The 19,665-nt window shown below is 50.6% G+C and overlaps 10 protein-coding genes across 10 annotated transcripts; 4 read left to right on the top strand and 6 right to left on the bottom strand.

Moving 5' to 3' along the window:
- Positions 1–47: 47 nt before the first annotated feature.
- MIND_00603400 (WD-REPEATS-REGION domain-containing protein) lies at positions 48–1,628 on the top strand (the record flags this gene model as incomplete). Its single annotated transcript, XM_037362789.1, has 6 exons — positions 48–50; positions 100–364; positions 413–617; positions 660–734; positions 787–1,218; positions 1,271–1,628. The coding sequence occupies 6 exons, from the start codon at positions 48–50 to the stop codon at positions 1,626–1,628; spliced, it is 1,338 nt and encodes a 445-aa protein (XP_037220710.1).
- A 20-nt stretch (positions 1,629–1,648) lies between these two features.
- Positions 1,649–3,183, bottom strand: MIND_00603300 (Eukaryotic translation initiation factor 3 subunit E; the record flags this gene model as incomplete). Its single annotated transcript, XM_037362788.1, has 5 exons — positions 1,649–1,798; positions 1,849–2,605; positions 2,660–2,718; positions 2,771–2,925; positions 2,976–3,183. The coding sequence occupies 5 exons, from the start codon at positions 3,181–3,183 to the stop codon at positions 1,649–1,651; spliced, it is 1,329 nt and encodes a 442-aa protein (XP_037220709.1).
- Positions 3,184–3,235: 52 nt separating this feature from the next.
- Positions 3,236–6,396, top strand: MIND_00603200 (WD-REPEATS-REGION domain-containing protein; the record flags this gene model as incomplete). Its single annotated transcript, XM_037362787.1, has 9 exons — positions 3,236–3,747; positions 3,798–3,948; positions 4,001–4,399; positions 4,452–5,125; positions 5,189–5,522; positions 5,573–5,771; positions 5,826–6,039; positions 6,087–6,183; positions 6,229–6,396. The coding sequence occupies 9 exons, from the start codon at positions 3,236–3,238 to the stop codon at positions 6,394–6,396; spliced, it is 2,748 nt and encodes a 915-aa protein (XP_037220708.1).
- Positions 6,397–6,443: 47 nt separating this feature from the next.
- Positions 6,444–7,104, bottom strand: MIND_00603100 (uncharacterized protein; the record flags this gene model as incomplete). The annotated part of the gene is made up of 5 exons (XM_037362786.1): positions 7,053–7,104; positions 6,789–6,998; positions 6,672–6,742; positions 6,545–6,622; positions 6,444–6,491 (listed from the first exon to the last, which is right to left on the bottom strand). Exons 1-5 carry the CDS (start codon positions 7,060–7,062, stop codon positions 6,444–6,446), a joined length of 417 nt encoding a protein of 138 aa, XP_037220707.1. The 5' UTR covers positions 7,063–7,104.
- An 834-nt stretch (positions 7,105–7,938) lies between these two features.
- MIND_00603000 (Histidyl-tRNA synthetase) lies at positions 7,939–9,904 on the bottom strand (the record flags this gene model as incomplete). Its single annotated transcript, XM_037362785.1, has 5 exons — positions 7,939–8,756; positions 8,803–8,896; positions 8,939–9,199; positions 9,246–9,593; positions 9,650–9,904. 5 exons carry the CDS (start codon positions 9,902–9,904, stop codon positions 7,939–7,941), a joined length of 1,776 nt encoding a protein of 591 aa, XP_037220706.1.
- A 106-nt stretch (positions 9,905–10,010) lies between these two features.
- On the bottom strand, positions 10,011–11,273 carry MIND_00602900 (Transcription initiation factor IIF subunit beta; the record flags this gene model as incomplete). Its single annotated transcript, XM_037362784.1, has 4 exons — positions 11,168–11,273; positions 11,088–11,113; positions 10,466–11,041; positions 10,011–10,421 (listed from the first exon to the last, which is right to left on the bottom strand). Exons 1-4 carry the CDS (start codon positions 11,259–11,261, stop codon positions 10,011–10,013), a joined length of 1,107 nt encoding a protein of 368 aa, XP_037220705.1. The 5' UTR covers positions 11,262–11,273.
- A 174-nt stretch (positions 11,274–11,447) lies between these two features.
- MIND_00602800 (uncharacterized protein) lies at positions 11,448–12,797 on the top strand (the record flags this gene model as incomplete). Its single annotated transcript, XM_037362783.1, has 5 exons — positions 11,448–11,724; positions 11,775–11,860; positions 11,909–12,319; positions 12,367–12,652; positions 12,706–12,797. 5 exons carry the CDS (start codon positions 11,448–11,450, stop codon positions 12,795–12,797), a joined length of 1,152 nt encoding a protein of 383 aa, XP_037220704.1.
- Positions 12,798–12,818: 21 nt separating this feature from the next.
- On the bottom strand, positions 12,819–14,531 carry MIND_00602700 (4-O-methyltransferase 1; the record flags this gene model as incomplete). The annotated part of the gene is made up of 8 exons (XM_037362782.1): positions 14,202–14,531; positions 14,101–14,155; positions 13,923–14,046; positions 13,819–13,869; positions 13,558–13,766; positions 13,360–13,508; positions 12,992–13,309; positions 12,819–12,947 (listed from the first exon to the last, which is right to left on the bottom strand). Exons 1-8 carry the CDS (start codon positions 14,514–14,516, stop codon positions 12,819–12,821), a joined length of 1,350 nt encoding a protein of 449 aa, XP_037220703.1. The 5' UTR covers positions 14,517–14,531.
- A 43-nt stretch (positions 14,532–14,574) lies between these two features.
- On the top strand, positions 14,575–15,174 carry MIND_00602600 (Ubiquitin-like protein ATG12; the record flags this gene model as incomplete). Its single annotated transcript, XM_037362781.1, has 4 exons — positions 14,575–14,704; positions 14,756–15,012; positions 15,061–15,098; positions 15,153–15,174. Exons 1-4 carry the CDS (start codon positions 14,584–14,586, stop codon positions 15,172–15,174), a joined length of 438 nt encoding a protein of 145 aa, XP_037220702.1. The 5' UTR covers positions 14,575–14,583.
- A 36-nt stretch (positions 15,175–15,210) lies between these two features.
- MIND_00602500 (NADH dehydrogenase [ubiquinone] flavoprotein 1, mitochondrial) lies at positions 15,211–16,801 on the bottom strand (the record flags this gene model as incomplete). Its single annotated transcript, XM_037362780.1, has 3 exons — positions 15,211–15,442; positions 15,495–16,415; positions 16,464–16,801. The coding sequence occupies 3 exons, from the start codon at positions 16,799–16,801 to the stop codon at positions 15,211–15,213; spliced, it is 1,491 nt and encodes a 496-aa protein (XP_037220701.1).
- Positions 16,802–19,665: the final 2,864 nt, after the last annotated feature.

The raw sequence follows: 19,665 nt of genomic DNA, 5'->3' as shown, positions 1-19,665 counted from the left end.
TAATCACCCATGTCACACATCACAACCTAAATTAGACCTTCACCTACATGGCTAGTTTTTTTGACCGTCTGCGACAAGTCTATTCACGCCTGTCGCCAGAAAATTCGCGTTCTCCAACATGACCTCGCGAGTCATCTTCCACAACGGCCTGGCGACCCAACTCCGATGGCAAGGAATCTCAATCCATTGATGCATCCATTTGCCCGAGCTCGAGAGCGCACGCGAGCTTTGAACGCTGCCAAAATGGATCGAATGTTTGCAAAGCCGTTTATAGCAAGTCTGGAAGGTCATGTTGGGCCTGTGGAAGCAATGGCGAAACAACCAGGCGAGCTCACAACTGTCGCAAGTGGTAGCTGGGACGGAGGTGCGTGCACATAATCGTGTTGCTCGGATAACGGAAAAAAACTCATAGGAATTGTCGTTCACCATCTTGCACGAAGAACTAAGCTGCTGCATCTACCGCAAGCGCATAAAAAGAACAAGAAGGTTTCGGGTCTGTGTTTTTCACGCGACGGCCGATTGTTCAGCTGCAGTACGGATGCCACTATCAAGTTGTGGAGTGTGGAGAGTCTAGACGACAAGCCGTTATCTGTTTTCACTAGCAAAGCTCCTCTCAAGTTCGTTACCATTTCATCCTTCTCTGGCTAACTTTCTCGTAGTTGCATCGACCACCATTACTCTGACTCGCAATTCGTTACCGCCTCGAATGCAATACAATTATGGGACGAAACCAAGTCAGTGTTTCTATGAGCTAGACTGGTGTTGCCTGCTTATCCGACACCCAAGAACCTTTCCAATATCCAACCTCACTTTCCCTACCTCCACCGAAACAGTGACTGCTGTACGGTTCAACCTTGCTGAGAGATCAGTTTTGGGCAGCATCGGCTCTGACCGCACTTTTACCTTATATGACATTCGAACTGGGAAGGCGGAGCGGCGAGTGGTCATGGCTATGAGCAGTAACGACCTATCGTGGTCGCCGACTTTTCCAACAACGGTCCTGCTCGCGTCCGAAGACCACAATCTCTACACATTCGATGTTCGGAATCTCGGTAAACCTACACAAATCTACAAGGGTCACGTTGCAGCAGCGATGAGCTGCGACTGGGCTCCCACTGGTCTCGAATTTGTGAGTGGTGGCTGGGATCGGACCGTGAGGATATGGAAGGAAGGACGGGGCCAGGGATCAGAGGTATATCACACAAAACGAATGCAACGGTTAGTCAGTCTCATGATTGACTCCTACAGTTGGCTAACGTAGACAAAAAAGTGTTTCGTGTGCTCTTTTCACGCATGATGCTCGGTTTGTGCTTTCAGGTTCTGACGATGGCAACGTTCGGGTATGGAAGGCCAATGCGTCAGAGCGCCTCGGGATCATCACTGGCAGAGAGCGCGCGGCAATTGAATATCGAGATGCCCTCAAAGAACGCTGGAAAATGGACAAACAAATCGGCAAGGTGGTTCGCAGTCGACATGTTCCTAAACCGATTTACCAAGCGGCGAAACTCAAACGGACTATGCTTGATGCCGAAAGAGTCAAAGAGGAGCGGAGAAGGAAGCATACACGACAAGGTGAAAGCAAGCCAAAAGCAGAGCGCAAAAAGCTTGTTGTTGCAGAACAGATGTAGTAGTTGTACTTTTAAAGCCGTCAACGAACAGCTTCAGTTACTGGGAGCGCTCCAGCACCCATTCGAGAGATGGCTGTCCCCAAACCCGAAGTCCGTAAATGAAGACCGCGAGTTTTGTCGATGACAGCTTGATATACTGGCGCTGCTGGCCGGAAAATCTCGATGACATTCTTTGGAGAGTGTGTCAAGCCAAGTAACATGTAAGAGTCGATTCAAATACCTTGTCCAAATCAATTTTAGCGTCAGCCCCCATTCGTGACTCGCGGATTAGATTCACGATCCATTTTTCACCCTCATCGGCTGAGAGATTTAGTCGTTGGGAAAGATCACGAATGTCGATTTTTTGGTGGGTTCTGCAATAGGCCTCGCTGATGAGATAACGAGCGTTGTCAAGGAAGTCGGCGGTGAAATCATTGAGGAAGAAGTCATCGCTAAGTACCTGCTCTGCGAGACTGAGTTGCTGTTGAGCAGCCTCGAAGTCAAATTCGAGGTAGAGCTCTTTTAGAAACGAGGTGACAGGGTCCTGATATTGGTACTCCTCCATTTGAACAACCTTGATGATTTCACGTATGGCAGAGCGCACACGCGCGGAGGCACCTGGCGGAGGGGAGCGGGAGAGGACAGCGGCAGCAGCTAGGTAACGTAGTATCCATGGACATGCCGTTTGGATTGTGTTGAGGTAGACGGGGGACAGGAAAGTTTCGAGGAGAAGGGTACGACCAGATGGGTGGTTGAAATAGACGAATAGTGACCAGTGAAGTAACCACGTCCGGGAATGTAGCTGATTGATAGCAGGTCCTGGTAGTGCTCGAGAGTCAATCGAATCTCGAAGCGTGTCGAGTTCTTGGAGAGCGGCATCCCATTTACCGGACAGAATATCTGAGGCAAGCTTTCCCCATTGAGCGGAGGTATTGAGCTCAGTATCCGTTGACAACACACGGAAATGATAAAGGTAGTCGGCAGCACCACTATAGTTGCTACAAAGATATCTCATTGAGTGTCAGAATTGAGTCTGATGAGCAGAGACAAACCCATATGAAAACTGGAATTGCCCAAAATGATAGAGAGCCGTAATTTGTTCGAGAGTTAGCTATATGTGGGTTGGAATTAGGTAGACAAATCAGAAGGCAGAGATCGCGCACATTGTAGTTATCTTTCAAGTACTGGAGGTTGTGTTCTTTGTCCTGGCGAAGCGCTTGAGCGACGTCTGGATTCTCGATTACATCAAGCACGGCTTGTGCTTCATCTCGCAGGCGTTCATGAGTTAATAACGTGTTGCGTCGTTTTTCCTCGAATTCTGCATGAGATATAGGTTAATCGGAAACTAAGGAAGTGGTAACAGCGTACCAGGAGGGACGTCTTGATCAGGATGTAGTTGTTGGAAGAGGTTGACAGCATAGTCGAGCATGTTGGTCCCTTTGGCAAGTTCATACTGCGCAAGCTGAATGTCCTTCACCGCAAAAAGTGGCGTTTCGGCAAGATGAACCAGTAGTGGGAAAGCCAGATGGCGGTCCAGGTGCGGCATAATTCGTTGTGTGAGATCCCACTCCGCCATAGTTGCAATTGGAGAAGAGCCAAAAAAACTTGATCACGCACGTCACACAGTAATGGACGCTCTCATCGCCAAAGCCAACGAACGCCGCAAACGACGCAAAATAAACCACCAGGACAAAACTGCAGATTCAATAAAGCATAACTCCGCTATACCACGATCTCTGCAAGACAAAACTGATCACGACCAAAATGGGTTTAGGCATATCACAAACCCAAAGCTACGAAAGCAGCTCAACCGCACCTCTGCTCAGTCAACGCGAGCAAAACATCTTGCTGAGGATGCAGAGCTGCTACTTTTAGAAGACACGGGGCTCATACAGGTGGAAGGGGAATTGGAACGCACTTGGCGAGTTGCGCAAGCGGAAATCGAGGTGAGCGCAGGTGGCCAGGCTGCACAAGGGAGAAAAGAGTGGAAACTAGACGGAGGGCCATACCGCTTCAGATATACCCGAAATGGTCGGCATCTCGCCATCGTTGGAAACTCTGGGCATGCTGCAACATTCGACTGGCTGACTGGGACTCTTCACGCCGAACTTCAACTACAAGAAACATGCCGCGATATCACGTAAGCGTTGGATTACCTTGGGCAACTGTTTTCTCACATGGATTCACTAGTTTCCTCCAAGATCATTCCCTTTTTGCCATTGCGCAAAACAAGTACGTTTACGTCTATGACCGGGACGGTGTTGAGTTGCATTGCCTCAAGTCGCACATTGAACCCACGAGAATTGAATTCCTTCCGTATCATTGGTTGCTTGCCACCATAGTGAGCTCTTGTTTCCATTGTCCATTGTTGCACATCTGAACCATTTCCCTAGGGGAATGCTGGATATTTAAAATATCAAGACACGTCGACGGGACAACTGCTCGTGGAACACAGGACCAAACTCGGGGCCTGTCATGCGATGACCCAGAATCTCCATAACGCTGTTATCCATTTGGGTCACTCGAATGGATGTGTAACACTTTGGACGCCAAATTTACCCCACCCAGCCGTGCAATTACTGGCTCACCTCGGCCCTGTTTGCAGTGTGGCGGTTGACCCCAGTACTGGGGGTCGCTATATGGCAACCGCAGGACGCGACAGCATCGTTAAAGTTTGGGATTGTAGGAATTGGAAGGGTGCGGTCCGAGAATGGTCGAGTCGAGGTGGGCCAGCCGAAATCAATTGGAGTGAGCGAGGATCTCTTGCTGTCGCAAGTGGAGGCACAGTCAACGTACCACAACATTTCTTTCCGTGAGTAGTAACCCAGACTAATCCAACCCCAGGTTTACGCATCACCCACTATACAAAAACCCATACACGGCAATACCCAACCGCCACTATACCTCACCCACCCACTCCCCCACAGACCATTGACTTCAGTGGCTTTTGCACCATTTCATGACGTGTTAACCGTTGGCCACGTTGATGGTCTGTCTAGCATCTTGATACCAGGTGCTGGAGAACCGAATTTCGACTCGACAGAGGCGGATCCATTCGAGAACAGCAAAGCACGTCGTGAGAAGGAGGTGAAAGGCCTCCTTGACAAGTTGCAACCAGATATGATCACATTGAATCCCGAGTTTGTCGGATCCCTTGCGCCTACGCATGGCACAACTTTGGACAGCAAGCGCTCCCAATCGGTACCATTTGCCAGACTCCCTCGAATAGAACGTCTCCGGGTTCAGGGAAAGGCAGATGAGACAGAAGTGGTTGATCCCGATGACTTCGCTCCGGATGGGACCAAGCGCACCCCCGAAGAAAAACAACGGAAGAAAATGCGAGGCAAAAACAAGAGCTTGAAGCGATATCTACGGAAGCATCGCAAGAATGTCATCGACCCGACTACCGTCGCAATCCGAGCCAAGTTGGAAAAACAGAAACAAGAGAAACAGCAGAGGGCAAGCAAAGGAGTCAACGAGTCCAGCACACGGAGTGCTCTTGATCGTTTTATTACGTAGTCAGTAGTTTTAGTATCGTTGATCTCGACCAAGTTTGCATCTTCCTTCATGGCAAGGAATAGTCCCCCCTTTGTACCATTGGCTCATCCTGTCCCGAACTACCCCACTTTTATTCCAGAGCCTCCTTCGACGCCTGGCTCTCCGCAAGGTTACCAACGTTTTTCGTCATCCCCTGGTCCCGCACCACAACAGTCGCAAAATTATCAGCCAGCACCTGTTCCCGCCTATGCTTCACACTTTCAAAACTCCCACCAACATGGCGAGATGCCTCCACCCCCTCCCATGTTTGCTCAGCCGCAATTTGGAGCTTGGGGAGTAAACGATGCGACTGCTCAATTTGGAATGCAGCTAGGTCAGAGTGCTGTAGCAGCTGGTCAAGACTATGTTCAAAGAACGGTAAGGAAGCTCTGTCTGTCTGCGACAGAGCTTTGCTTATCCTTTGGTAGTGGGGCGGCGTCTTCCCTAATACACGTGTCAAGCCACACTTTAACGTGTCTAATTCTTATGTGATACGAAAGTTACGCGTCTTACTTTTCCCGTGGAGCCATAAACAATGGGGACGCAAGTCGCACCGAACCGATGCTGGGCAGACGGAATATCTGACGCCGAGGGACGACCTCAACAGTCCGGATTTGTACATTCCAGGTGTGTTACGCTTTCTTCTTCTTCTGTTCTTTCGTCTAATGAATACCTGCAAAGTTATGGCGCTTGTCACTTATGTGTTGCTCTCGGCATTTTACTCGGGAGTGACTGCCCGTTTCCAACCTCAAGTGCTCGGAGAGTCTGCGAGCCGTGCGATCATGGTGCTGATACTTGACTTTTTCGTCGTTTTGCTAGGCTGCTATTTTTTGAACGTGCAGAGCACCAGTCAATCAGTCGACATTGTTGCATACGCGGGTTATAAATTTGTTGGGTAAATTTTCTTTGCTGGCTAGCAGCTGTTTGTTCACCCCGAGTCAGCGTCATCGCAATCATTCTGACCGGATTTCTCAACTTGGGTCGAACTTTGGGATGGGTGACCTCCGTCTATTTCATTGCCGCCAACTCCTTCTTCCTTGTAAGCCGTCCACCGTCATTGGGGCAATTTCTCATATGCCCACAGCTACGATCTTTAGGGTCTATAATCTTGCCTAGTGCTGCCTCTCGTGCTGCCTCTGCCGACCCATATGCCACTGCACCACCTCCTCGACAACGACGAAGACGTATCGGCTTCTTGCTCTTCGAGGCAGCGACCCAGGTTGTTTGGATGGGCTTCTTGGCGAGGGTATAGGTGGCATTTGGAACATAGTTGATTCATGGTACGACATAAGGAAAATATCAGACTACTGTTCCTGCATTCGACGCAATACGGGGCCAAAGGTCAGCCTAAGAGAATAAAAATTAACAAGTTGCTTGGATAAGAGGGGATGTGAACGTACACATTCTTTCGCGACGGGACCGGTGATCGCAGAGCCTTTCATCTCACCCTTCGGGTTGACGATGACACCAGCGTTGTCCTAAGAGAGATAAGTGTTAGGAGTGATACGGAATTCCTGGAGACTATACCTCGAAGTAGAGAAATACGCCGTCCCTCCGCCGCCATGCCTTTCGTTGACGAATCACCACAGCAGGCATCGCTATCCACCGCATTAGGCTTCGCCGTTGAGAAACAAGACTACACACTCTTTTTGCGCAACTCAGGCTTGCCCTTTTTAACACTGGCCACAACCATGTCGCCAACACCAGCATCGGGTAGTCTGTTTAGATGGGCGCCAAATCCGAAAGGCTCGATGATAAACAAGCTCTTTGCGCCGCTGTTGTCTGCGCAGTTAATCACAGCTCCCACTGGCAGACCAAGAGTCATCCGAAATTTCGTGCCAGACGCGCCACCACCTATTGAACAAAGTCTTAGTCGGGTCGCTGTTAACGATGCGTACAGACACCAACCTGTTGCCATTGCTGGATTTTTTGTTGGATAAGAAGGGAGATGAGTAGTTGACACGTGATCGATGTCACAGATCTCTACAGACTACAGTAATTAATATTATGCTATGTTATGTGCGTCAACTTACCGCCGAAACAGTACTTACACAAAGGGCTGTAAATAATGCTTTGGACTCGACACAAAACGGAAACCTTTATTCTCGACCTCGTAGTACCTTCAGAATGCTGACATATAAGCTACTCCATAGTTCCTCCAATCTTTTCATTACATGTCAAGAAACCATTTCCAGTTCATTCAGTTTGTTGATCACAGCGACTCTAAGTTAGTCTCTAACTTTGCTCTAACTCCTTGCTCAATTGCTGTGAGGGAGAAATATTTTATCCCATCAGATGTTTGAGATACTTAGGAGTCAACGCTAGTCCAAAAATGTGAAGATCTTCTGCCCTCTACGAATACTGCCAGCTCTTTTGCCTGTGGGTCATCTACTACTTATCTCCTTCGCTTTGCTTAAATACTTTTCAGTTAAAGGCTGATGGGCTGCATACCTAGCAAAGCGAAAACTGCGCAGGACGCTGGCCGGTCAAGTCCCAGAAAGTCCAAGAAAAGTCTAAGCAGCCTGAAGGAGAGATGTCCGTCTCCACCAACGATTGTGACGCCACCTTGGCTCCAGCCGCGGGCTAAACTCGTCTTGGAAAAGGATGGGAGCGTACAATATATAACAGACAGTTCATGAGCAAAGGTGAGTGGAATTGGTGCCTATTGGTGCATGATAAGGTAACTTACTGTGACCGACAGAGAAGCTGCACCCTCATTATTGACTTGGAACGATACCTTACCTTCCAACTTGAATTCACAACCGTATATTCCATTTACCACACGAAGCAACTTCTATTGTGTCTCCATCGTTCGCTTGAGCCATGTAATCAACTCTGAACGCAGGATAACCTTGCCGTCGTCCTTGTTCTCGACCTTCTTCTTCTGCCCGTCAACAAACATCCAAGTCTGCTGCTTAACTTTGACCTCGCCGCGCTTGACCTCGTCAACGCCAATGATGATCGCAAACGGGACCTCATCAGCTTCAACAGCATCGAATTGCGGCTTGACCTTGGGTTTGCTCTTGGCCAAAAAATCGGCCTGGATTCCACCTTCCCGCAGTTCCTTGACCAGCTTGATGCGCTCCTCCAACAACCCGTCTCCCGCTGACATAACATAGGCCACCGTTTCTTTTGTCCGGCCACCTCGTTCAACCCATGTCGGCCAAAGTAAGGCGAATATTCGGTCGAGTCCGAAACTGATTCCGATACACGGTATGCTTGGGGCTTTTTTACCCTCCGCTGCTGCAGCGGCCGTAAACATTCCGACCAAATTATCATATCGACCGCCTGCGGCGATGGACCCAACGCCGACTTGCGATTCATCAATTTCTTCTTCTTCATCGGGGTTTGCTTTGTTTTTTTTTGGTTTTGGGGTGGTGGTGGATGCATCGAAGGAGGGTGGAGCGGACGCTGCGACAACTGCTTCATATATAACTCCAGTATAGTAGTCTAGCCCACGGGCGAGAGAAAGATCGAATGAGAGCTTGTCAACGACGTCGTATGCTTTCAAGAAGGAAAAGAGGAGAGTCATGTCTGCGAGTCCTTGTTGAGCGCTTGCATTGTTCGCCAACCTCGGGTCAGCAGACAACTGGTCGATGAGAGCCGGACCGCCTAACCAACGTATTAGTACGGCACATTGAGAGAGCATTTGGCATACCTTTCAACTTGACATATTCTCCAATCTCATCTGCGACAGCTTCATCCAGTCCCTTGTCCGCCGTCATTTCCTTCTTCACCTCGGACCAAGGTGACTAGAAAAGGTTAAAGAGACAAGACAATGAGATGACCACTACCTTATCAAGTTTGTCCACGGCGGACGATATTGAACGAATTTTTTCCGCTGGGACACCGCAGACTTCGAAGATGCCGTCTAGAATTTTACGGTGATTTATCTGTTCAGATGGTGTCAGACGTAAGGATTCGAGGACGAAGGGCACATAACACGCCTTGATAGTAAATTCGCCAACATTTAGCTTGGTGAGAACATTACAGACAAGACTGATGATCTCAGCATCTGGAATCATTGGGTCCCATGAACCGTGAATATCGAAGTCCTTTACTGAATCTGAGGAGGATCCAAAGACGAAAAAGACGACCTACTGCTTGTGAAAATTCACGCATGCGTCCTTTGGACATGACGGGATTGTCTCTGCGGTAGACTTTGCCGACCTGCCAAATTTTTGACTGTGCGCTCGTTCCCCCAGCCATGGCCAGGTATCGAGCGAGTGGCACCGTATGATCATATCGGAGTGCCAGTTGTTCCCCTCCTTGGTCCATCAGATCGAAAATAAGTTTCGCGTCTTCCCCATATTTTCCCGTTAAAATGTCTTTGCGCTCGAAGACGGGTGTGTCCAGACAGCTCCCACCGAAGGATTTGAAGCAATCCTTAACCGTGCGCTCAATACTTTCTCGGCAAGCCATCTCTGCGGGACCAAAGTCGCGGGTGCCCTGTAAGCTTGCGTTTAGCCTTAACACGGGCAGAGATGTCATTCCAAACAACACACCTTGGCAGTCTTTAGCAGCAAACGCTCGCGTTTTTTTCCTCCATCATCACCGGACGCGTTTGTCGCAGCCTTGGATTGTGCTAGAGACTTTTGCAGTTCACCGAGTTTCTTTTTGGCCGCCTCGAGATAAGATGGCTCCGCATTCGATGACCGGAGTTGATTGAAAAGGGCTTTCTGGGTTGAAACTTGCTCTTCCAGTGAAGTCATACTAAAAGGTCGTCGTCCAAGAGAAAGAAGCAATCGATGAGAGAACATCCAAATAATCCAAATGTGACTCGATGATGTAAAATTAGGGGATTTCTATTTCTGGTAACTACATGCTTTAGAGTAGAAATGCTAGCTATATGTGTGTACAACAGACTCAGTTTACTTCCTCCATATCTTCATCCTCGTCATCCTCCTCCTCAACTCCCTCCTCCATCTTCACATCATTGAATGATATCAGCCCAGCAGCCCTCGGTAACTCTGGCAGGTTTTGCTGGCATTCCAAGGTCACCACTGGTTCTAAATAGGGCAAGCCACGTACAGAATTATCTTTGAATGTGTCTTTCAGCTCCCACATAGAAGCATACTCGCCAGCCCGATTGAGGAATGCGACTTCCGACAAGACTTCTTTGAGATATGCCTCTGGTTGCTGGGTTCGTTCGCGCAATGGCTTGATTCCCCAATGAGGCTGTTCCCGAAATAGCCCGAAAATAAGGTCCAACAGCTGGTTCCGGGGAATACGCGCCATGCGTTCAAATTGACCTTTAGCCGGTTTTTGTTTGGTTTTCTGACCATGGTGAGTATTTGCCAGATATTGATTAAAAAGCGCACCACTAGTTCCCTGAAGCCACCGCCAGCGTTAACGCCAACACCACTCGTCATTTGGTTGATGCCACCACGACCACCCGCAACCCCCGCATCCTCGATACGCATAATCTGTCGTTGAGGCGTATTATACTTGATATGACGGTCACGCATCTGCCGACGATAACTAGAAGAGAGTGCTGGGCGCAAATTACAGTCGTGTTTTATGCGTCCTGTCAGAATAGTAGTCCGTGCTCGTGTGTTGGCCGTAGTAGCTGCCGTTGAGCTTGATATGCTGAGACTAGAGTCTTTCGGGCGTTCTGCGATGACAACCTGATTTTCAACGTTGTCGTTGACCATGTCGAGTTCATAGCAATCGGGTTCTGCACCACCATCAATAGAATATGAAGTCGTGTGGGCAAATTGAGGGTAGTTGGGTCTTTGTGGAGCTGAGATTGCTTGCTTCGAGTTGGGGTCGATGTTGGGGGGTAGGAACAAAAACATGCGATGACGTCCATCAGGGTAGGTGTAGACGCGGATCGAGGCGAGATGGATATCTTCTGCATTGACTGCAGCCCAACGTTCAAGGAGGAATTTTGGAATCTGAGTGGCATGTTGAGAGAAGAAAATAGCACGTTAAAATGACCACTTTGACGAGCCAGACCCTGCCATGACCTAGATATAGACATTCATCAAGTCCAGAAGTGCAAAAGCTAACAATGCAGTCACCTTGGTCTAGCATCAAGGTCTCGTCTGGGTCAGGCATTTGGTCGTCCGGAGCATCTTCAAAGGCTTTCTTTTCATCGCGCTCTTCAACGTCCATTGAGGAAAGACAAAAGAAGACTTTGTGTGTGACACTCACGCTCAGCTCAACTCGAACATGATGCGAGTGGCAATCCAAGGCTGCTGTCACGGCGAGCTCGATGGAATCTATGCTCGTATACGCGACCTGGAGACACGAAATCGCTATAAAGTAAATCTTCTTCTGATTTGTGGCGACTTTCAAGCAATGCGGAACCACCAAGACCTTCAGTGCATGGCCGTGCCAGATAAATACAAGCAACTCGGGGGGTTCCACAAGTACTACACTGGCGAGAAACTCGCTCCTCTTCTAACCATCATCATCGGTGGCAACCATGAAGCGTCCAACTACATGTGGGAGCTCTATCACGGCGGATGGCTTGCTCCCAACATGTACTACCTCGGCGCAGCTGGATGTGTACGCGTGAACGAAATCAGAATTGCCGGCGCTTCGGGAATATTCAAGCCGACCGACTATTCTCGCGGTGAGTCTGCCTACTGTAAAGAGGTAAAAACACTGACCGATTTCTTCCAGGCTACTTTGAAACCCTCCCCTATGATCGGAGCACGCTTCGTAGTGTCTATCATATTCGTGAACATGCGTTCCGTAAATTATCTCTGGTAACTAATCTTCTTTCCCTTCCAACCTCTACGTTCATCGTCGAATAGCTGACTCCTCGGCCACAAGTCTTCCTATCGCACGACTGGCCGCAGAAGATCACAGAGCACGGTGATTTACCTGGACTTCTCAAACGTAAAGGTTTCCTTGCAGATGATATTAGAACAGGAAAGCTTGGATCACCCCCTTTACTCAATCTTCTCCGCACCCTTCAACCAGACTGGTGGTTTGCCGCGCATTTACACACGCGTTTCGAAGCCCGCGTCGTCCACGAACAACCAGCCGAAGCTATGAACGCTGTCAAGGATGAGGCGTCGATATCAGCATTGCCAACCAACCCAGACGAAATCGCGCTTTCTGATCTAGACGACGAAGTCATTGCACCACCTAGAAACTTACCCCAACATTCGACCAACTTCCTCGCGCTTGACAAATGTGGTGGTAATCGCCAACATCTTGAGGTTCATTCTTTGTCGAGCCTGCATCATCATTCACCTAAACATTGCAGGTGGTTGATATCCCCACATCAGCAAAGTATGACCCACCTCGGCTGGCGTACGATGCTGAATGGCTGGCCATCTCGCGTGCTATGCATCCATTTTTTTCGCTAGAGCAAAGACAACGTGCTTATCCCTCGGAAACTGCCGTTCGTGCTCTGGTTGCAGATGCGCGGTCATGGTTGGCAGATCGTCATGACGACATTGAAGATATCGAAGTCGCCAAAATACAACGATTTGCCATGACTGCACCGGGGCCAGGGCTGGAGGACACTATGGGAGGGAAACGAAGTCAACGTATCGTCTATTATTGGCGCGCTATGATCTCATCAACTAACGGACCCCTGCAGCTCCATGGTACACCAATGCTCAAACCGTGAATTTCTGCGAATTTCTTGGTATTCAAAATTTAGTTAATGCACCTCCACCGGTTGCCGAATGAATGTTAACATTGATTCCCGTATCAAATCGCCGAAAACACAAAGGCAAACAGCATTCCTGGTTTGACTTCCTCCAACTTCCATCCTGTTGCTTCACCCAGAGTTCTGAACTGATCTACGGTCCGTTCTTTACCATTGAAAACGGTCATCATCTATCGAATTTGAATGAACAAGTCTGAAGGTTGAGAAAATATACCTCAAGGTCCAACGCAGTCACGAAGCCGCCACCCGCGACGCCAAGATTGGCAAGGAGAGGTGCGGGTACTGGTGGTGCATCTGCAGTTGGGCAAGCGTATGGCATTACAAGGTCAAACAAGACAAGTTTTGAGTGGGGCCCGGCCGCCTTTCTGGTGTTGGCCAGAATACTTTTTGCATTGGAATCCGGCCAGTCGTGGATGATGACCCGCATGAAGTAGACTGCGGCGTTCTCCACAGGCTGTGGCTCGAAGAAATTGTGAACCTGGAGCTTTACCTGCCCATTCGCAATGGCTGTTGGGTTCAAGTCTGCCCAAAACTGGACGAGGGAGTCAGATAAGATTGAAGGATGGCAAATTCCAGGCAAACCTTTTCTCCCTCTGTGATCTCCTTGTGCAAATCCTGGACCACGAAACGAAGATGTGGGAATGCCTCAGCCAACTTGAGGGTAACTGAACCAACGCTCCCTCCCACATCAACGACTAGAGAATCCTTCGGTAGCTTGTCGCCGGAGATACCTGTAGCGATGCTTAAACTCGTCTCGTCAAGGAAAACCACGATCAATACCCTCTGTAAAGATGCTCGTCGGAAACATTTCTCCACCACCTTTCATACCAACAGCGAAGCGACGAGCACGCCAGACGTTTTGGGGTTCCTGGCGCCATTCCCACATGGTCTTCTTGGTGTTATAGGCAATATTGAAAGGTGATGCATTATCTCCTGGCTGGCGCAAAAACTCGGAAAGATAGGCACTCGACTTGAGTGACTCGTCCCCGCTGAAGCAATAGTAAGCGGCTTTGGTTACTTTGAGGACAAGAACGAGCGCACATGCTGGCTGCCACGGCTGCAAGGGGGGCCCCATCATACTTTGCTTCCGGACTGTTAAAAGCTCTCAAGTGAGTGCACGTCGGAAATTGAGTGAAAGCGCTAACTCTGCCTTGATTTCTGCAAGAGATTTTGCCTTTACCAGTAACGACGAAATACGATTGTTGCAAAAGGTATTGGGAGAGATCTCCTTGAACACATGGCGCGTCGCAAGGAAGCGCAAGATGCGGGCTGCATAAACGGAATTTACTATTTCCGGCATTCATTCAGAGGGGATATTTATACCTTGGTGGTCTGCGTCGACGCCAGTGGCAGCAGCGATCTCGTTGACGTGCAAACCCTAGTGCTGGTTGGAATAAGAATCTGCCGCGATGACAACTACGCACTTGGGGCCCAGCATTGGAGAGGACATCCGGAACATCGGAGTCGACAACAAAACCAAGTGTAGAGGTCAGATGCATGCTTCCAGAGTACAGCTGAAGTGTCTGCATTGGAGAGCGAACAGTGGCTATGAGCTGGTCAGCCGCTGCTACGATAAGAGAGGCCGTTTGTAGAAGGGCGGGGTCAAGATCGAGAGCAGATGGTTGGAACGGGGCATCGAGCGTTGGATATGGAATGCCTTGTTTCGCATAGGCTTGCTCGATGCTTTGCACACAAGAGGCAATGATTCGAACGAGAGCCGTGAGTGGGGAGGCTTCCATGATGTACGAAGGAAATGGGATCACAACTTTGCATGGTTTTGAAATCTAGATGACGTGATCGACCCTCATGGATGTAGACACCGATGTGACGAGTGGTGGTGGGACAGCAAGACCATGGCCTATCGTCGATATCAACCCAGAGGCCTTGGCTGCTCTCGAGTCATACAAGAAACGCGACCCGTCCAAGGGTTAGCTGCCGTTCACGCGGCTCGATAGACTCTCACTACCTGTTCTTCTAGTCGTCGTCCGCTTTAAGGCTGTCGGAAATGCACCCATCATGAAGCAAAACTTCTATAAAATCACAGCTTCCAACCGATTTCAGGCTGTCATCCAGTTCTTACGCAAAGAATTGGGCTGGAAGGCAGGCGATCCCTTGGTACCACACACTCCTCCTCGTTTCGCGTCCCCCCAGCTGGTGCTCAACAAGCCACAGTTCACCTACATTAACCTCGCCTTCTCACCAGCGCCGGATGATACAGTGTCTAATCTCTTCAAAGTCTGTCATACGCCCTTCATCATGGTGACTGTTAATCGAGTTCAACAGTCGTTTTGCACGGATGGACATTTGATCGTCAATTACAGGTAGTACACTCGCATTTTACGCCAAGTCCGGCAGTCTTTAACTTGGTGTAACAGCACGACAGCAGCATGGGGCTAGTCACTACGAAAAAACATTCTGAATAAAATGTGTCTGCTACACAATGGCTGGCGCATCCACGGGAAGTCTAACACCAAGATTATCCGGAAGTGCGAGAGTATCATCAACTTCACTCGCAAGGTGACCACCAAAACCCACAGAACCGTGTTGAGTGCGGAAAGCATCAATGCGAGCTTCGACCTGTGGTCTAAAGTGACGCATCAAACCCTGGATCGGCCAAGCTGCTGCATCGCCCAATGCACAGATAGTCCGCCCTTCGACTTGTTTGCTAAAAGAGATTTTAGTTAGTCACGAGAAAAGGTAAAAAACGAAAAACCAACGTCAGTTCTAAAAGCATATCAATTTCCCGTTTGTGACCGCGTCCCTCCACCATCCGATTCATCATATTCATCATCCAAGTTGTCCCTTCACGGCAAGGTGTACATTGACCGCAGGATTCGTGCTTGTAGAATGAAGAGAACCGTGCAATGGCAGCAACGATATCAGTCGACTTGTCCATGACGATAACTGCCCCGGTTCCTAGACCAGATTGGGCATCCTTGAGTGAATCGTAGTCCATAAGAACCTCGTTGCATTTTTGGATTGGAAGTACGGGAACTGAGCAGCCGCCAGGAATGATGCCGAGTAAATTGTCCCATCCCCCACGGATACCCCCACAGTGCTTTTCAATGAGCTCTCGAAGTGGAATACTCATTTCCTCTTCGACAACGCAGGGGTTGTTAACGTGGCCACTGATGCAGAATAACTTGGTGCCTTGGTTGCGCTCTCGCCCAAATCCTGCAAACCAAGAAGCACCACGTCTACAGATCGTAGGCGCAACTGCTACCGTCTCAACGTTGGCCACCGTGGTCGGACAGCCGAAAAGACCAACGTCAGCGGGAAAGGGAGGCTTGAGACGAGGCTTGCCCTGCTTGCCCTCGATACTCTCTATGAGTGCAGTCTCCTCGCCGCAGATATACGCTCCGGCGCCACGGTGAACGTAAACATCGAAGGAGTAGCCACTACCGCATGCATTTGGTCCAAGGAGACCGTCTTTGTAGGCTTCTGCTATGGCCTGGTTAAGATGAGCGGCCTCTTGCACAAACTCTCCACGGATATAGATATACGCGGCGCTGGCGTTCATCCCTCTGCCAGCTACAAGACAGCCCTCAACAAGTTTGTGCGGGTCGCCACGTAGAATTTCTCTGTCCTTGCAAGTTCCCGGTTCGCCTTCGTCAGCGTTGACGACCAGATATCTCGGTCTTTTCTTGATGAGTTTAAAGCAAGAGAACCAAAGCGGGACGACACACCTCTTATCTGCCTGCCAATTGGGCTTATTCATAAAACTCCACTTCAGTCCACTTGGGAATCCAGCTCCACCGCGACCTCGCAAACCCGAATCCTTGATGGTCTGGATAATCCAAGAGTCGCCCTTGAGCAATATATCTTTCGTTCGATGCCAGTCGCCGCGGGATTTGGCCCCCTTGATTCCATGGTCATGTCGACAATACGCGTTGGTGAAGATGCGGTCTTGGTCTTTGAGTCCCCCATAGCGCCGCACAGGAGCTTCCGCTATAGTTGCCAGACCGCGCAGTCGGCTAGTATAACGGAGTGCCGACACACGCGACGACGACGACGACGCGAGCATCGAAAAAGTAGACGCACGTGTACGCTTAGTCAGGATTATGATGATGTATTCTAGCCACTTTAGTAATGGACTATTAGACAAGGGCCTCTGGCGCCTGCGCCTGAGACTAAGACCTTGCTTCACTTTCTATGTATTTTTGTCAGTGATCTGGCTTGTCAGTGTTCCAACCAGGCAATGATGGGCAATATTGTAAAATTGTAACAAATATATTCTGAAAATAAATTCCCTTTTTGGAAAATATTTGGGTGAGGCTCAAAACCTGGAATGCAGTTCCAGGATATCAGCAAAACACTACTTAAACCTGATATTCAAGTTTGCTTGCTTATAAATATATATAGGAAAGATGAATCATGAGAGAGAATATAATTTATTCAATATTGTGGCCCACTTTTCCTCACCACTCTGGCTTACATCCTGTCAGGGGAACCTCCCTTTCGGCCCGGAGACGCGCCCGATTCCGGTCCGATTCCAGTTCCGACTCCGGTCCGGCCCTCCATCTCGCCCGCACAATCACCGATCCGTCAACGCCCTCCCGACGGTCGCCCTGGGACCTCGCCTGCGACGCCACCCAAGCCTTCTGTGCCCGACAGCGGCAGCTACGGACAAGCAGTATATAGTCAGCTCCCTAGCAGGCGGACCCTTAGAGTTTCTTCTCTTTGGATCCTCCCCTGCTAGGTCAGCTTCATTTGTATTCGCTTACCAATGTTCATGCTTTGGATCCTCCCCTGCTAGGACCTTGATCTCAGGCCTCCGGGGTTGCCCTTACAGCAGAAGAAACTCTCTACAGGATCAACCGGACAAGATTGCCAGGTTCGGCGCTGACTCAGGCTCGGAGTATGAGTCCGTTCCGCCCTCGTCACCGCCCCTGCCACTTGTCCCCTCCTCCTCTGCTCCTGTGGTCCCCGCACCCGTCATGCCGTCCGGAGTCACTCCTACCGCAGATGCCCGGCTGGACTCACTCGAGGCGAAAATCGATAGCCTAACTGAGGCCCTTGCTTTACTCACCAACCAGGCTTCCGCTGCCGCTGCCGCCGCTAATAATGCTGGCGGACCCCAAACACAATCGCCGGAGACGTCGATTCCGACTCCGACTCCGGTCCAGGGCGACTCCGAAGCCCTTTTTGGCGACATCAACCTCGCCTCAAAATTGGTCTTGCGACCAAACCCCCCGTTCACCTTCAACGGCGATTGGAAACGCGGCCGCGCATTCCTCTACGCGGTCCGCACCTGCGCCCGCCTTGCCCCTGAGGCCTTTGTGGTCAATGGAGAGGCGAGCAAGGAAAAGGCCGTCCGCTATGCCATGTCGTTTATGGCAGAAGGACCCGCTCAGCAATGGGCGGAGCACCACGGAAGCAAAGCCCCGTTTCCGTTTCCGTCCTGGGGCTCGTTCGTTTCCGAGTTTCGACTCCGGTTCGTCGAGGAGAACGAGCAAGATCACGCTCTCTCCAAGCTGGAGACTTCCGCCTATCACATGGGTACAAAGGATGTCTACCAGTACACTGACGACTTCGAGGACCTGATGGACCTCGCCGGATTCGAAGACCCGCTGGTCAAGGTGACCAAGTTCCGCCACGGACTTGACCCCTTGATCAACAATGGAATCACGTCCTCGAACGACCCCCCGGACCTCCGGGATTACCTCAGCTGGCACACCCAGGCCTTCCGTCAATACGAGGCCCTGGTCCGGGCCAAGCTGATCAAGTCAGCCGCCTCCAAGACGCCTGGCGGTTTGATTCGGACTCCGTTTCCGGTCAACTGCATCCCGGCTCCGGCCCTTTCCGCCCGGTGGCTCTGGTCGTGCCACCCGCGGCCCGCGCCCCTGCTCCGGCACCTCCAGCTCCCATCCCTATGGAGTTGGATCACACCAGGGCTCGGGGTGCCCCTCGTCGCGCCTGCTTCAGGTGCGGCGACCCAAACCATCTCGCCCGGGATTGCCCCCTCCCCACCGATGTCCGCTCGATGGACATCCTTGACGAGGTGATCCAACAACTCGGTGACGAGATGTTAGCGGAGTTGATCGCCCGCTACACGGACACAGCTGCCCTGCCGGAGACGGTAGCGGAGTTGATGGCCGGAGAGGATTTTGTCCCCGCGACGAGTACCGGTGTGTCCTCGTTCGCGTCTATAAATCGTTTTGCCTCTTTGTATGATAAATGCAGTTCCTTGCCCTACAATGAGCCCGAAACGAAAGACACACCCTCTCCTGCCCCCCGCCTCGACTCTGTCTCCGACTCCGCCTGTGACTCCGGTCATCGTCCTTCGCCGCCTCACTGCCTGGGAAAAGAAACTGCCCAAGCAGTACACTGTTACCGCTACCCCTGGGGCGAACTCCCTCCACCTCCCGTTGGAGCTCGAGTCCACCACCAGTGTGTTGAAGCTCTCGCTCTCTGGGCTTGTCGACTGTGGTGCCACCTCTGACTTCATTGACACAAACTATGTCGCTCGGAATGGCATTCCGGTCCGCACTCTTGATCAGCCGATCCCGGTCTTCAATGTTGACGGCACCCCTAATGATGCCGGCTCCATCAAACAGATTGCGGACTTGGTCCTGCGCTACAGAGGCCATGCTGAACGAGTTCAACTGGCCGTCACCCATCTTGGCAAGCAAGACCTCATCCTGGGGTACTCCTGGTTGCGGAAACACAACCCAGAGATCAATTGGGAAACCAAGGAGGTCAAGATGACACGGTGTCCCCTGCAATTGCTCGACCTGCCGCGAGGAGGAGTGTCGAACGGACCGAGTTGCGGCGACTCCGGTCGCTCAGAAACGTCTCCGCTCCGGCCCGTTCCCCTCGGTTTGCACTATAGACCTCTCTGGCCCTGAGGATGGAGACGATTCCGACTCTGGTCTCGATTCCGACCTG

Source organism: Mycena indigotica (assembly GCF_014461135.1).
Source record: "Mycena indigotica strain 171206Taipei chromosome Unknown Mind.scaff0005, whole genome shotgun sequence".
Taxonomy (NCBI): Eukaryota; Fungi; Basidiomycota; class Agaricomycetes; order Agaricales; family Mycenaceae; genus Mycena; species Mycena indigotica.
The sequence above is the reverse complement of the archived record's forward strand: the minus strand, read 5'-3'. Positions and strand labels throughout refer to the sequence as shown.